This window comes from Microcebus murinus, chromosome 4, assembly GCF_040939455.1.
Source record: "Microcebus murinus isolate Inina chromosome 4, M.murinus_Inina_mat1.0, whole genome shotgun sequence".
Lineage (NCBI taxonomy): Eukaryota > Metazoa > Chordata > Mammalia > Primates > Cheirogaleidae > Microcebus > Microcebus murinus.
In genome coordinates, this window is record NC_134107.1 from 51,460,043 (window position 1) to 51,477,160 (window position 17,118).

The following is a 17,118-nucleotide window of genomic DNA, read 5'->3' on the forward strand; positions in this document are numbered from 1 at the left end:
AATAACACTGTGATGAATATCTCTTTGGAAAAGTCTTGGTTCCCTCAAGAAGGATTTAGTCAATGATAATCTACCACACTGAACTAAAAATTGGGAATAGCAAAGTTGTGGCACTGGGCTTGCCAATAATATAATCAACTTTATACTTTGATAGCATTCTAGAGACTAATTCTTAGACCTTAATGAGTAAGACTAGACTTATTAGAATCTAGTGAAAACTAGCATAAACATAATTCAGACAGAGAAAAAAATATTCTTAGTTTATTATATAGTTTGATAATTTGTTTTATGACATATGCAAGTATCCACATGGAATTCTCCTTATAGTATGGATGGTGTAGACTATGCTTTGTCTGTCTTCACCCTTTCCTCCTTTTTAAAGTGGGAATTGGCTAACAGACAGCATGCTGAATCTTAACAGTCCCTCTGATACCCCTCACAGTTGTATTTTGTAGAGAAAAACTATCACTGAATTAGTTATGATTAATTAATACTACATGCTTAAGATGATATGAGACATTAAAGCAACAGAAGAAAGTTTTGAGAACAAGTTCCCAAAGCCCTTCAATATCAAATGCTTTTTCTTAAATTTTGATGAAAACGATTTCAGGATAGGAAGGGCTGCAGTGAGAACTGCAGAACTGCAGTAGTATTGTTATTACTATTTTACTTAACAGGAAAGATTATTACATTCCAGTATAATTAAAGGAAAACAGGAATCTGAACATCTTTTCAGATTAACAGTTTGACTTCTTGTATGTTATCTGTCTTAAACCACTTCTTTGAACTAATACCTTATTTCTTATAGGTTACATATAAGAGTATAAGACAGTAGAAAAAGAAGTAGCCTAAGTGTTGGAAGAGTTGACATGTTAATCCCAGTTATTCTTTTAATGAGCTATATGACCTTGGCAAATCATTTCATCTCTCTGGGCATGTAATTACTAATTTATAAAATGAAGTAGGTAACATAGATTTAAAATACTTATATTGTATTATTTTTATTATTTTGTCATGTTAACTATACCTGATTTTAAATGTGTGTGCATGTTTGTGTATCTTTTTTAGAGACAGGGTCTTGCTGTGTTACCCAGGCTGGGGTGCAGTGGCCCAGTCATATCTCAATATAACTTTGAACTCATGGGCTCAAGTGATCCTCCTGCCACAGCCTCTTGAGTAGCTAGGACTACAGGCACCTGCTACCATACCCAACTAATTTTTTTTTTTATTTTTTGTAGAGAAGAGATCTTGCTGTGTTGCCCAGGCAGGTCTCAAACTCTTGACCTCAAGCAATCCTCCTGCCTCAGCCTCCCAAAGCACTGGGATTACAGGCATGAGCCACCATGCCCAGCTTGTTTTAAAGATATATTTTAATATTGTTCATAGTAGATATACTTTAAAATTTTCACCTAAATTATGTTCTACAGAATACTATACCAAGTCATCTTCTGAATAAGGAGTATTTTTTAGATGAATGTGCATTGTAGAATTTATTGCCTGACTTTTTTTTTTATGACCAAATGTCCTCTTTGTGGAATGTTTGAATATGCTATGTTACATAGTCATTAAACAAAGTTTTGATTCTTTGTATGTGTTGACATTCCCAATGTGTCACTAGGGCACTAGATCCTATAGATGTGCTGTAAATGAAGAGGTCCAATAAGTTTGACAAATACTGTATATTATACATCCTGTCCTTGGACTTGAAAACAATATGTGCACATCAAAGTTTGAGAAATCCTGCAGTAAAGGAACTTGGCTTAACTTACTGTTTCTAAAATTCTTTGGTTAGAAGACCCTTTGGTGACGTAATGTTTATTACGTTCCAAGAGAAAACACTTTGAAAAATGTTGCTTTACATGTATGTTTAAAAGAAAAAATAGTAACTTATGAACTCTGTGCTACTAAAATATGAAGCTTTCCGAGTGAATATATACTAGCCCTATAATTGAATGTGTTCTGCCTTCTGAATACGGTAGAGCCCAGGAACTATACTGTTGGCAGGGAAAATCTGCAGACTTTTCTCTTTGCTTGAAATAAACTTGATTCTCAACTAAAGACTAGTAACCTAATTTGTCTAAGCTTGTTATCTTAAAATGTGTATTTCTTATGTATTCATTATTTTCCAGACCAATGAAAGAATAAACAAGGTTTTGCCATGTGACCATATCAACATAATTAAAAGACTTTTTGGCAAGAAGTGAGGAAGGTTTTGGGGGGGAATTTCAGACCTTACAGAATTTTGCAACTACTTGAACTCCTTTATTTCCAATTCTGAGAAATTTTTTAAGTTCTTAAATTGCTTTACTGAGGCAACTCTATGTAATGATATACTGTAATATATTACATTTTGAAAAGGAAATTTAGAACTGAAAATTTTCTTACTTGCAGAATTCTTTTTATCCTTTTTAAAACTAATTAAAGAAATGATTTTTAAGGAAGATTTTTTAGTGTAATATGATATTGTTGAAATGAACAAAGCACAAGAGATGTTGGATGCAGCAACTCTTTTCAGGATAGAAAGGATGGGACTTGATGTTACTTTGATGTGAAAATCAAGCATCAGGGTGCAAAACAAAGATGAGGCTGAAGTGATGAACTTAAATTGTGGACAGGATAAACTTCCTAAAGCTTGTGCTTATCTGCTATATGATTCATCACATAAATTCAACAATCTAGTACTTTTTAGCATTTTGTCTCAAGATATGTTTGAAGAGCAAAATCACTTTGGAGGCAAATTGGTATGGTGGGTACTAATTTATCCCATATTATTGAAGCACAGGGACTATGGACTATGCATAATATAAGCTACACAAAAGCTGAGAATCCTAGCAGATGTAGTCCATAGCAATAATTGGTTGGCAAGAATATCTACAAACGGGCAAGTTGGGACATGTTATGATATATGTGAGAGATAAGGTGACCTTGCAAGTCAATGTGAGATAATTCAGTGAACAGTGTTTAAGGTAAATTTGCATCATTAATGAGACCTACTAAAAACAAGGAATAATCTTAAGTTAGAAGAAGGTTTATAAATGTTGTTCTGCTAATATGTGAAAATATTTTGTAAAATATGATATTTAAAAGCATTATTAGACTATCTCACATTCATAGACTGTTTTGAATTTCCTGCTTATTTTCAGGTTTCTCACATCTTTTCAATATGTGAAAATCTGTCATTGTAAAACTATACCAAATAAAGCCAGCATCATTATATAATTATTACATAAAAGATATTGTAGCAACTATATAGAAAAGGGAGTATTCCCCTTACATAATAAATTATTTGTAGAACAGTTTGATCATGAACATCATATTAACCATCTCGTAGAACAAACTTCATTTTATCTAACAGTTTTGGGGGGTTTTTTGTTATTCTTGTTTTTATCATAGCAGTACATTTTGCTTTGAAAATAAGAATATGAATTTTTCTCTGAACTTGGGACATTGTATTCTTGTAGGAGAGTTACTGGAACTAAGAATAATAACATTTTAGGATTTGCAGCATATTTACAAAGTAAAAGTTACCTACTGTAATAAAAAGCAATATAAATAAAAATGAAATTATTTTTACTTAATGCTGATTTACATTATATTGGACCTTTTCCCTTTCTTGTTAATAACTACTATTCCTTTTACTGAGTGTTTGAATAAAAAACAACTTTTTATTTTTTTTGAGACAGAGTCTCACTCTGTTGCTCAGGCTACAGTGCCGTGGCATCAGCCTAGCTCACAGTGACCTCAAACTCCTGGGCTCAGGCAATCCTCCTGCCTCAGCCTTCTGAGTAGCTGGGACTACAGGCATGCGAAAACATGCCCAGCTAATTTTTTCTATATCTTTTTAGTTGACCAATTCATTTCTTTCTATTTTTAGTAGAGACAGGGGTCTCGCTCTTGCTCAGGTTGGTTTCAAATTCCTGACCTTGAGTGATCCTCCCACCTCAGCCTCCCAGAATGCTAAGATTACAGGCATGAGCCACCACGCCCGGCCAAAAATAACTTTTAATAAATGACCAATACATTCTATTTGGGATTTTGGTCAAATAAGTTAATGGTCATTTATTTGAAATGGTTATCTGCTTACTCTAGCTGACTTCTAATGGTACTGTAGGACATTTATCATAATCTCATAAAAATGTGGATAGCTTTATCTCTTCCAGGAATTTTAGTCATTCTTTTGTCATTTCAAATTTGTTAGTAATCCATAAAGAATATGATTCATTAAGTGTGGAAATCTTTGGTAAATTTATATTCATCACATTTTTATTATTTCTAAGGATTCCAGAAACCAACCAACCTAATTTTAGTTTTTGCTTTGTAACAAATGAAAAGCTTTCAAGAGCATATGGACCTTATCAAACATATAAAAAGTAAATAGTTCCCTTTGGATATGTGCATTCCACAGACATCTAATACTTGGTTATACTTCACTATACTACGAACTAAATGGGCTATAAAGGAAATAGAAAATATAGTTCTTGACCTCCATGAGTAGGGGGAAAAAGACCCCCCTTGGTAAAATACTCAGAAAATTCATTCGTGCACGTATACAGTGAGCAAACATTAAGTATCAACTATATGCCCAGCCTTTATTTTAGAAACTGGGAAATCACCATTGAACAAAATAGAAACCCTGGCCTTTATGGAGCATATTCTAGTGGAGGAGATAAACAAACCAAAAAACAAGTTAAGTAAAATGGATAATATGTTGGGTAGTGACAAGTGCCTTGGGGAAAAATAAAGCAGAAAAAATTTATAATGAGTGTTAGGGAATTGCAGTTTTAAGTAAGGTAGTCTGCAAAAGTTTATTAGAGCAGAAGATGCTTGAATAAAGACCTAAAAGAGATGAGGGACTGACCCATTAGGCTATCTGTGGAAAGAGTATTCCAGGCAAAGGAACAACAAGCAAGTACATAGACCAGTAGCTGGGAGTGTGCCCAGTGTGTTGGAAGAGCAGAAAGGAAGAAAAGTGGAGCTGAAGAAGAATAAAGTAGATGAAACGAGACAGGCTATTTTAATAATCCCGACAAGAGATGATGGTGGATCACAGTATTAAGGCAGCAATGGAGGTGGTGAGAAATCAGCATGTGTTGACTAGTGGGATATGGGCTATGAAAGGGAGGGAAATCAGAATTTTTGTTTTGCCAAGTAGAAGAATAGGATAGCCATTACTGAGAGGGGGCAATACTGCAAGAGGATTGGGGTTTAGGGAGAAAGAATGCAGCTATGTTTTGGGTATGTTTGAGATGTCTCTTGATCATCTAAGTAGAGATGTCAAGCAGGCGGTGAATATTGCATTTTGCCACATTTTGTGGAAAGGTTTGGAAGAAGAAATTAAGTATAAGCAAGTGTGATATGTTGGTAAACTGTGCTGGAAAGTAAGAGAGAGAAAAAAATTCAGTAAAGAAAAGGCTTCAGGGAAGAAGATAAATTTTAAGCTAGACCTTTGATTAGTGTAACAGAAAGATGGCTGGGCCTGGTGGCTCACGCCTGTAATCCTAGCATTCTGGGAGGCCAAGGTGGGTGGATTGCTCGAGGTCAGGAGTTCGAAACCAGCCTGAGCAAGAACGAGACCCCGTCTCCACTATAAATAGAAAGAAATTAATTGGCCAACTAATATATATAGAAAAAACTAGCCGGGCATGGTGGCACATGCCTATAGTCCCAGCTATACAAGGCAGGAGGATTGCTTGAGCCCAGGAGTTTGAGGTTGCTGTGAGCGAGGCTAACGCCACGGCAACAAAAGTGAGACTCTGTCTCAAAAAAAAAAAAAAAGAAAAAAAGAAAGAGAAGGGAATTCTAATTGGGGAAATTGTGCTAGAGTCTTAAAATATCATCTAGAGAAAAATCTGAATGCTTTATTACCTTGCTCTTTTTTTTCTTAAAACTTTAACAGTAACAGTGTGTCATATAGTAGTATTATAGAACAGTAGGTACACAAGAAATATTTGTTGACTCATAAATGAGAATATTTTTCCAAGTTTATTAGCCAGTATTTAGTCACTGAAATTTGGGTGTTTTTTTTAAGACTTTCAAGTTTTTTTTTTTCTTTTCGAGACAGGATCTCATTCTATCACATGGGCTGGAGTGCAGTGCTCCAGTCTCAGCTCACTGCAACCTTGAACTCCTGGGCTCAAACAATCTTCCCACCTCAGCCTCCCAAGTAGCTGGGACTACAGGTGCATCCACCACACCTGGATAATTTGTGTAATATATATATATATATATATATATATATATATATATATATATTATATATTTTTTTTTTAGAGATAGGATGTCACTATGTTGCCCAGGCTGGTTTCAAACTCCTGGCCTCAAGCAATCCTCCTGCCTCAGCCTCCCAAATTGCTGGGATTACAAGAATGAGCCACTGCACCTGGCCAAGACTTCCTTTTTTTTATTGTGGTAAAATATACTTAAGATTTGCCATTTTAGTCATTTTTATGTGTACAGTTCTGTGACATTAAATACATTTTGAAACTTAATTTTGTGTGTAAAAATGTTTTCTCAAAATATCGGCATTTTTGCTAATTGCAAAAGCAATGTAAGTTGATTGTGCTTTACTTTCCAAGAGAATTGAGCATTCTACAAGTCTTACAATCCTTCTTTGAAAGATTAAGACAAGTAGAAAAACAAAAACAAAAATTAGTGCCTTATTTCTGAAATAGACTTTTTTCCTTCTCTTGAAAATTGGCTTTCCATTTAAGTGAATATTGTTTTTAATTGCTTGGGTCACTATTTAAAATAATTTGAACATGTCTTATTTACCTTTGACTACTGGTACTTCACTCAGAAAGGAAATGCTCAAAGTTGTGATACATATCTGAAACTGAAGGAGTTTTTCAAAAATGAAATGAGTATTCCCTGCTTCATAATTTCTTGCCTACTAGCAATCTTAGATTGCTCTCAACTATTATTTGCAGTTTGATTTTTCTAAATTATACTTTGTAATTAATTTTGAATTTTTTGTATATTACATTGAAGGTGTGTGATGTCTATCTTTTGTGAATTATGGATCTAGGAAATTCTTTCTGTCTGTTGATTACAGTGTCTCTTTTTCTAGGGAGCAAAGAAGGAAGAGATTGAAGGTGAAGAGGAAGTGTCTGGTTTAATTCAGCCTGCAGAAGTGTTTGCTCCCAAAAGCCTGGTGTTGGTATCCAGATTAGATTATCCAGAAATTTTTAGGGTAAAGAACTCATAGTTATCATTAATTTGTATTATTGTATAAAGCTCTTTTGAATAAACCATGGTGCAAATTTTTTGCATTGAATCAGTAGATCGATTTAGGAATTCACCAGTAAAATGAGTGTGAACGTAAGAAATATATTCATGTTGGGTGAAATGAACACCTGAATAAGTTAATGTGATTACTTAAATTCTAAGGATGTACTGTTTGTTTTAAAATAGGTCCCATATTTATTGAATCAAAAATGTATAAATCCTAAATAAATAATTTGATTAACTACAGTAATTTTAAAATGCATTAGTGATTTAACAACTTTGTATATGTTTATTCACCTTATGAGGAATCATGTTCAAGTAAATAGGATCAGTGTTTGAGATTTCAAATAATTCTAATCATAATCCTGCCAACATAGCTTTAAAACATTGTTTACTTCCAGATCTTTTCTTCTTTTAGATACTCAGAATTTTCAAATGTAAGAAAAAATTTTAATTTATTTATAGATATATGTACTAATATGTAATTTCTGTAAAGCTTTTCCAGAAAGTGAGTTTATATATATTCTAAACAAATTGTTAGTAACAAGATTTCAATGAAAATGGTTAAGTCCTAACAAATACTAAATGTGCAGAGTCACAAATTTCAATAACCTGAAAGATACATAAAGATTATATTTTATCTTCTATTTTGCCACCTGCCTTCTTCTGAGCTGAAAGTGTTAATCTTATCATCTTGTCTCTATTTTGCAATCCTTTGTTATAATTTACATGTTAAGTTGTTCTATAGAATAAATGTTCTGGATATATAAGAACCACAAAACAAAATTTCTACATTTTTTATCTTGAAATTTGGAGTTCTGCAAAGTAGTTGAGGCAAAAACAATTTAGCCCTACAGATTTGCTACAGTGGTTATCTGAACACAAACACCTGTTTTACCAATTATGGATTTCTGCTTTCTGTAAACTCATCTGAGAAGCTCATTTGGAGGTTCTGGTTCTAGAGGAAAATTTAATAAACTTAATATTTGCTGCTTAAAATTTATTCCACGTTGACTGTAGAGTATACTTTACTAGGTTCAAAGAGAAATTTTCCTAGAAGCAGATTTCCAACAATTTATTTTTAGTGCTTTTTCCATGAAATAACTACATGCATTTTTGTCTTTGCAGGCTTGCCTGGGTTTAATCTACACTGTGTATGTGGACAGTCTCAATGTCTCCTTGGAAAGTCTCATTGCAAACCTTTGTGCCTGCCTTGTCCCAGCAGCTGGAGGGTCTCAGGTAAATAGACTAGAAAGGAAGATGGTGAAGGACTGTTCCTATTCCCCTCTTCTCTAGTAATTTATGAAGAAAGGGAAAGAAAGAATTCTTTAAATATTTTTGTTTTAAAGAGGATCCTAGGCCGGGAGTAGTGGCTCTCACCTGTAATCCTAGCACTCTGGGAGGCTGAGGAGGGTGGATTGCTCAAGGTCAGGAGTTCGAAACCAGCCTGAGCAAGAGCTAGACCCCGTCTCTACTAAAAATAGAAAGAAATTAATTGGCCAACTAATATATATAGAAAAAATTAGCCAGGCATGGTGGCTCATGCCTTTAGTCCCAGCCACTTGGGAGGTTAAGGCAGTAGGATTGCTTGAGCCCAGGAGTTTGAGGTTGCTGTGAGCTAGGCTGACGCCATGGCACTCACTCTAGCCTGGGCAACAAAGCAAGACTGTCTCAAAAAAAAAAAAAAGAGGATGCTAGTTTAGTTAAGCATTGTCCCTATGGTCTGCCTTCTAGACATTCAAGAATCCATTCTTTTCTTAGTGTCACAAGATTAATTTTAACACAGGGTTCATTTTTCACATAGTATAATTAGAAGTCATATTTTGTGTAACATGAACTCCAGTTTATATTTTCTTAGAAATACAAAGCGTATTCTTTTACCTTTTTATTCCTTTATATAATTATACCTCATTTTCATTAACCTAAATAAAAAATGTTTGAGTGATTAAAAATTAGGAGGTAACATTAAGAAAAACACTCAACACAGTTCTTTGTAATGTTATAACTACTTATGAATAGATTCATTTATTCTGTCCTGAAATTTTTATATTTGTCTCTAACATAGAAAAATAAAAACCTCAGCTGCTATGATTTATTTATTGTTTCAAGGTCAGCCATACTTTAAAAACAATAAACTCCCTCCCTTAAGCCTTAAAAATGATTAGTCAATAACTTATTTTGTTTATTCTTACATAATATTGTTAAGAAGATAGCCCTCTAAAAATTACATTGTCCTCAGTCTGATGAAGATGTGACTTATAGTGAAATTGGCATCCCTTTTCTTTGCCCTTTGCCTTTTTAACTGTCTTCTGTCTTTCCTATTGTCCTTATCTTAAATTTTTATCCTCTTTTTTTTTTTCCCTATTCTTTCCTTCTTTATTCTTCTCTCTCTGCTCCAAGGGCAGAATATTAAATGTGACTTTGGTCGTAGTTGGACCTAAACTATAAAGTAGCAGAATTATTTTTATGGGCCTTTACTAAAGTTGTTGACCTAACATTTTATTATCTTTTAACCAGTTATGATTGTCAGTGATTGTTGTGTCTCATCTGTACTAGATTGTCAACTTTTGACTACTGAATTTTCTTGTACTATTTTCAGTTGTATATAAAGTAAACTTAAATATTTTGGGCTATCCATTGTTGCCCTTTGCATCTGTTAATTGGATCTTATATGGTCATTTGCTCTAAAATTGAACTTCAGAGGAATTTTTATTTAAGAAAATGTCTGATATCATTTATGTGTGTTTCTTCCATTCTGCAGAAGCTGTTTTCCTTGGGTGCAGGAGATAGACAGCTGATCCAGACTCCTTTACATGATAGTCTTCCCGTCACAGGCACTAGTGTGGCTCTCCTATTCCAACAATTGGGTATGTCTTTTCTCCTATTTTCAATGTTCTCTTTTTTCTTGTATGAAAAAGATTTAAGTTCACATCACCTGACATGAATCAAGATAAAACAAATCATTAAATATTTTTTATATATAAATATATAATTTTGTGGGTCCTAATCTTACCAAGTGTTCATTCTTTATAAAAATTTTTAACTCAGGCCCCTTTTGTTCTTAGGTCAACTAGACTTTTATAAAGTGGACTTATTTTCTTTATGCTAAATGATGAACAGATGGTATATTTACTATTTTTCTTTTCCTTAGATGAACTGCTTTTGAAGAAACCTTGTCAGATGGGACTAAAAGTCCCATCCTTCTCATCCCACCATTTGTTTGGGACTTTATCTCCAATTTTCTAGCAATGCTTAGGTTCAAAAATTGGGAGAAAGATACTAGAAAGTATTTTCTGTTCATTGGGCAGCTTGTTATTTTATTAAGAAATAACATAACTTAAAAGTGAGGATATTTCAGAGGGCTGCCCAGAGATTCTTGTTTACTTTACCTCTGACTTGCCCTTTATTTATGGTTGCCACTCTCTTTGACTCAGTTATTGTCATTGTTCTCCATCTGCATTTATCTTTTTCTGGTTATGTTGAAACTGTCCCTTTCCTGAGGTCTACATTCTGCCTCTCTGTGGAATTCTTAGTTCCTTGCACAAAAATTTTGCTCTCTTATTTCCTTCCTGTCTCATATTGAATTTTACCTATAGCTTAGCTCCCTAACTTATCACTCCCTTTTCATTAGTGTCCCCATCCTTATTCTTCTGCTCTAACTTCAATCAGTGAAAATTAGAGAACTTTAGAAGAGATTAGTGTAAATATTAGTAGAGTCTTCCAGTATCTGAATAAAAATGAATGGTGATAGCAATCCCGAAAGTGGTTCTTCCCCATTACATCTGCCTTCTCCTCAGGAGTTCAACTCTAAAAGTAAATCTCCCATTGGTCAAAAGGATACAAAATTTCAGTTAGGAGAAATAAGTTCAAGAGATCTGTTATGCAACTTGGTGGCTATAGTTAGTAACAATGTATTATGTACTTGAAAATCACCAAGAAAACAGATTTTTAAGTGTTCTTACCACAAAAAAAGATAAGTGTGTGAGGTAATGCATACATTAATCAGCTCCATTTAGCCCATCAACAATATACATATTCAAAATATCATGTGGCACACCATGAATATATACAGTGTTTGTCAACTTAAAAAAATTATGTCTAACTTCTCTCTGTGAAAATTTCTACTCATGGAGTCATCATAATTAAGTCTTAATATATTTAAAGATGTTTTCTTTAATGTATGATATAGGGTAATCCCTTTCTGGTGTTACTTCTCCAAAGAACATCTTGTTGATTACATCCATGGTCCTTACTAACCTTTGACTTAATTGCTTTTAGCCAAGCACCATTCCTCTGATCTTTTTACTTTTAGAAGGGGCTGAATACCTGTAAAGGGTCAATCAAGGCAAAAATTTACTATGAAGAAGAATAGAAGAACATGACACAGATATAATTATTTCACAGTCCCAGATACTACCATTTCTCTTGAACTTGCTTTTTGTATTTTTTAAAATTTTTAATTTTTTTAGCAACACAGTGTTGCTCTGTCAGCCAGGCTGAGGTGCAGTGGTATGATCATAGCTCACTGTAGCCTTAAACTCCTGGGCTCAAGCAATCATCTCACCTGGGCCTCCCAAAGTGCTGGGATTACAGGCATGAGCCACTATGCTTAGCCTCTCTTGAACTTAATGAATCCTGTGTAAATCTCTCATGCTTTCAGTTGTACAATGATTTTGTGGGGAAAGGAAGTGGTTGTTACTGCTGTTTAGTGGCCAGGACCAGGGATATTAAACATTTTGCCATTTGCAGGATGTTTATGCAGTAGAAGACTTTTACCCCAAATACCATTAGCATTCCCACTAAGAAAAATAGATAAGATATAAATTTATAAAATCTAGACTTCTCTTCCAATAATAGTGGCCTGTGTAATTCGGATTAACCCTCTTAACAATGACAACTAGAAAAGATATACAAATATAAACAATATCTGCTTGAAGGTATCACAGACAGTAAAGAATTACCAAGCCATGATCCCAGAAAAAAACAAGTGAGCCAGACATTTGGGACCATTTTTTTAAAGGCTCTTATTGATTTTGGAAGAAGTAACTGAGAAGCTGATCAGCACTGTTGATACTCCCATGGGGGAAAAGAGAAAACTGGAATTCAAGTTTTAACAAGGTGGATTCCTTTATAAAGCTCTTGTGCTTTGAGTTGAGACCATGAAAAACTATAACCTAGGAGGGGGTAAAAATCAGAAGTAGACAGACTCCCTCAGGAGCTGAAATAGAGCTGGAAATCATTTCAGTTCCTTGACTTGGATTAAGATGATCCTTGATGCTTCTGTCTCTATCCATCTTAAAGAAGTAAAAGTAAATCCTCTCAGAAACAAGATAACTACATTCTAGGCTCCAAAATGTCTCTGAATTTTTATATTCAATCAGAATAACCAGGAAGATGAGAACCAAAGCTAATGAAAGAAATACAAAGAAACTATAGACAATATAAAAGACCCACAGGGGCTCTAGCAAATGGAGATATCAGATGCAGAAATTAAAATAACTATGCTTAAAATAGTGAAGGAAATAAACAGTCAACATTGAGAATTTGGTCAGCCAAGTGGCACAACAGAAAGTTCCAGCCCACCTTCCCTGACAGAAACACTGATTTAACAAAGATATACTGACAAAAATACCTGTATAACAATTCCAAAATCCAGGTAAGTTGTTGCAGTACCCCAGGCTTGCACAAAGTCAAGAACAGCAGCAATGAAACAGGTTAGTAGAATAATTTCATGTTACCTACATCAGCCCGTGGCCCAATTCTTCCAGGCTTGGGGGTGTAGGGAGGAGAGAAGATTGGCGCTCACATCCCAAATTCTGGCTGTTGAATAGGCTGCCAAAGGGACTTGTTTCTGTGTCACCTCAATGGAAAAACAAGCAGAAACTGGCATAGTTTGGATGTCTGCAGTGGCTGAGAACTAAGAAGGGGAATGCATACTATAGCCTGCAAAGCTTGGTGTGATTGGGAGAAGGCACAAAACTTGAGACTTATCCCTCAGAAGGAAGAGAAAGGAACATTTAGTGTTATGACTTTTCAGTGTTGCCTGAGTACTGGTGAAAAATGTGAACAACTTGGAAATTTTATTCGTTGCTAATAGGAATGTGAAATGGTACAGCTATCTTGGAACACAGTTTGACTTTTCTTTTTAAAAGTTAAGCAAACCACAAATACAAAAACATAAAAAAAAAAAGTTAAGCAAACCATATGATTCAGCTATTTCGCCCCTCAGGCATTTACCCAAGGAAAATGTTAGTACATGTTCATAAAAATATTTGCATGTGAATGTTCATAGCCATTTTATTTGTAGTAGTAAAAAACTGGAAATAAGCACAGTGTCCACAGTGATAATTGATAATAGAAATGGATGAAAAAATCTGTGGTATATCCATACAATTAAATGCTACTAATCATTATGAAAAATGAATTATTGATATGTACAAAGTAGATTAACCTGAAAGTAATTGTGCTGAATGAAAAATACCAGATAAAAATTGTATACTGTACAATTAGGTATTTATAAAGTTCTAAAAAAGGTAGTCTAATCTATAGTGACGGAAACAAGTCATTGGTTACTTGTGGGTAGGAAGCAAGAGATTACAAAGGAACATGAGCAAACTTTTTGGATGGTGTTTGTGTTCATAATCTTGACTGTGGTGATGGTTTTACAGGTATGTATGTATGTTAAAATGTGTCAAATTCTAAAAGAAAATTGAAAACATATATTCGCACAAAAACTTATACATGAATTTTATAGCAGCATTATTCATAACAGGCAAAAAATGGAAGCAACCCAAATATCTGTCAACTGATGAATGGATAAACAAATTGTGGTATATCCACACGATGGAAAATTATTCAGCCACAAAGTAGAACGAAGTATTGATACATACTACAACATGGATGAATCTTGAAAACATACTAAGTGAAAGAAGCTGGGCACAAAACTTGGCTTATATTATATGATTTTTTCATAGGAAATGTCCAAAATAGGCAAATCTATAGAGACAGAGTAGATAAGTGATTACCAGGAGCTAGAGGGAGGGGGCCATGAGAAGTGACTGGTAATGGGAATGGGGTTTCTTTTAGGGAATGAAATTATTCTGGAGTTAGATACTAATATGCTTGCCCACCTTGTGGCTATACTAAAAGCCACTGAATTGTATTAATATATTTTAAAAGAGTAAATTTTATGGTTAGTAAAGGAAAAACCGTCAAGAGATTTGTCAAAAGAACTCAGGAGCCACGTTGAAGAGGCTCATGACTGATCTAAAATGGTAGAACTTGAGCTTCAAAAATTATAATAATTGCAATTGGCTGAGACCCAACAAATATTTTAGTATCCATGAATTCATAATCTTAAAATAAAAAGGAATTGTCAGCTACCTCAGAATATGTCAGAGAATCAATTTATTATCTTGAAAACTTATCAAGCAAAAGAATCATGGTAACCCAATAGTAGTTGAGGGAAATTATCTTTTCTAAAAAAGTATTCTAATTAATAAATGGAAAAGAAATGATAGAAATAGAATGCCATCGTTTTACAACCCTCAGTGAATGAAGATCTAAGCATCAACAGCTGTTACCACAGAAAGAAAACCAAGCTACATCATATGCCTTACCTTACCAAATCCTACTTACTGTTTTGCCAGAGGGATTAAACCTGAATTGTACCAAGAGCACGTAATTTACCAAAATCCAAGCTATTGGAAACTGTCAGTCAGATATCTCAGGTCCTTTAATAAATAAATTATAAGGAAAAGAAAGGAATGGAGGAAGAACTTCTAGATTAAAAGAGATTTGACAGATATCCAGATTTTAATAGAGTAAGACTGAACTATAGTGTTTAGGGATGCACTTTAGGGTAATAGAACTGCCTCAGGAAAAAAGGAAAGTGAGTAATATAAAAGTCAGGATTGTCCAGGTACAGTGGCTCACACCTATTATCCACTCCTTCGGGAGGCCAAGGCTGAAGGATTCTTTAGGAGGCCAGGAGTTTGAGACCAGCTCAGGCAACATAGCAAGACTCCGTCTCTAAAAAAAAAAAACAAAATTAGCTAGACATGGTGGCATGTGTTGTAGTCCAGGTACTTGGGAGACTGAGGTATGAGGATTGCTTGAACCCAGAAGGTCGCAGTTATAGTGAGCTGTGATAGCACCACTGCAATCTAGCCCAAGGGACAGAGTGAGATTCTGTCTCAAATAAATGAATGAATGAACAAATGAATGTCGGGATGGTTACTTATGACAACAGAGGGGATTATAATTGGGGGCACATGAAAGGGGCTTTTTAGAGTTGCTAGCAAAAGTTCTCTGTCTTGAGATTGGCAATCATGTTTTATTATATATAAAAAACGTTCTCTGTCTTTATGTGGGTGGTATTTGTTAGATAATTTATTCAGCTGTACATTGGATTTGTGTGATTTTCCATATCTGTTTTATAATAAAACAATTTTTTAAAGTTGTAAAATTATTTAAGTCCTTTATGTGCATACCTAACTTGTATTAAAAAAAAAAAAAAACCAACCTAATACAACAGGTTAAGCAAAGTAGAGATTTTGTCCTTTTCACATAACAAAAAGCTGGAGGTAGGCAGTCCAGGGCTGATATGTATTGGTTCCAGGATGTCTTGAGGGATGCTATGGAAATTATATCGTACGCTTTTTTCCTGTTTATCTATAAGGAATTTTCCCTTACTGGACTATGAGCTTCAGAAACTACCATGTCTTATTATTCTTTGTGTCCTCTATATCTGACATGCTGCCTTAGGTACAAAAGGCATCAATGCTTATTGAATAAATGAATAACTGCATTCGGCATGGAGCAATAGCAGTCATACACTATTAAAAGATTTTTCTGTTTACTGGTGAAGTACACAGGAATACATGATGATTTGAAGATCAAATTTTGTTATTTTACTCTCTAGTATTTTAACTTCATTATCTTTTGCTTGCATATTCTAAATTTACTTTTTCAGGGAAAGAACAGGGAAGATAAGAAAGGAAAGCAGAAAGAAAGATATAGTGCTGTGTGCAGAGTTGTAGTTTCTAAAGCATGAGGTGGTGATAATTCTATCTAAAGGCATTTTGGTTGGACATTGTCAAAGGCCTATATTAGACCATTATCAGAGTTCACTACCTGGGTTGGGGGTGGAGGGATGGTGGTGGTGGACTTTACAAAGCATAGACAGGAAGTAGATAAGACTGTAAGATTCTTTTGTAGCCTTGACTAGTTTTCCTGTGAAAGGTCTAAATGTAAGTATAGCATTTCCTCTGTTCTTCTCTCTAAGAATTGTTATGATAATGAATTTGTTTTTCCCAGTTTAAAAGATTTCTCTGCTTGCCTAAAATAATTATGTGAACTTCTGCCATTTCAAACTGCATTCCACATAATTTCCTGTTAATCACCTTCATCTCTCACTTGCCATCTTTTTTGTTTATTTGTTTTTTTTCTTTGTTGCAGCATATGTGAAGTACTTTTGTTTACCTGAAGATTTGTGTTTTTAAGTATGGTAAATGGTGGGTTTTTTTTATATTAATAAGGAACTGGTTTTTATAGCCCCTCTGATATTTTATTCTAATGTATCCTGTTGCAGTTGGGTGTCTCTCCCTGACTCATATAATCTTGTAAAATTGTCTTGACATTTTTTGTCATATTTGTTCACCATAATTTGGATTTTAATTGTAAGCATACTCATTTTAGAATACTTCCAAGTTTTCACAGTGTACTCTTTAATAGACATTTTTAAAGTTACTATATGATCCTGGTCCTTCAGCTGTCATCACTCAGTTTCCATAGTTAAACCACATTAATCTTGTACTATGTGCGTTTATACTTTTCATATGCATACTTTCTTATTGATTATCCATATTTAACTTCAGCCAGTTTTTCATTAGT

The 17,118-nt window shown here is 34.3% G+C and overlaps 1 protein-coding gene across 2 annotated transcripts in view; it reads left to right on the forward strand.

The window, feature by feature from the left end:
• Positions 1–17,118, forward strand: part of SBF2 (SET binding factor 2) — a 432,597-nt gene that overhangs the window by 225,541 nt on the left and 189,938 nt on the right. For both annotated transcript variants that reach the window (XM_020286579.2, XM_020286580.2), the window contains exons 4-6: positions 7,067–7,189; positions 8,353–8,463; positions 9,986–10,091. In XM_020286579.2, coding sequence (XP_020142168.2) covers positions 7,067–7,189; positions 8,353–8,463; positions 9,986–10,091 — 340 coding nt within the window. The remainder of the gene's footprint in view (positions 1–7,066; positions 7,190–8,352; positions 8,464–9,985; positions 10,092–17,118) is intronic.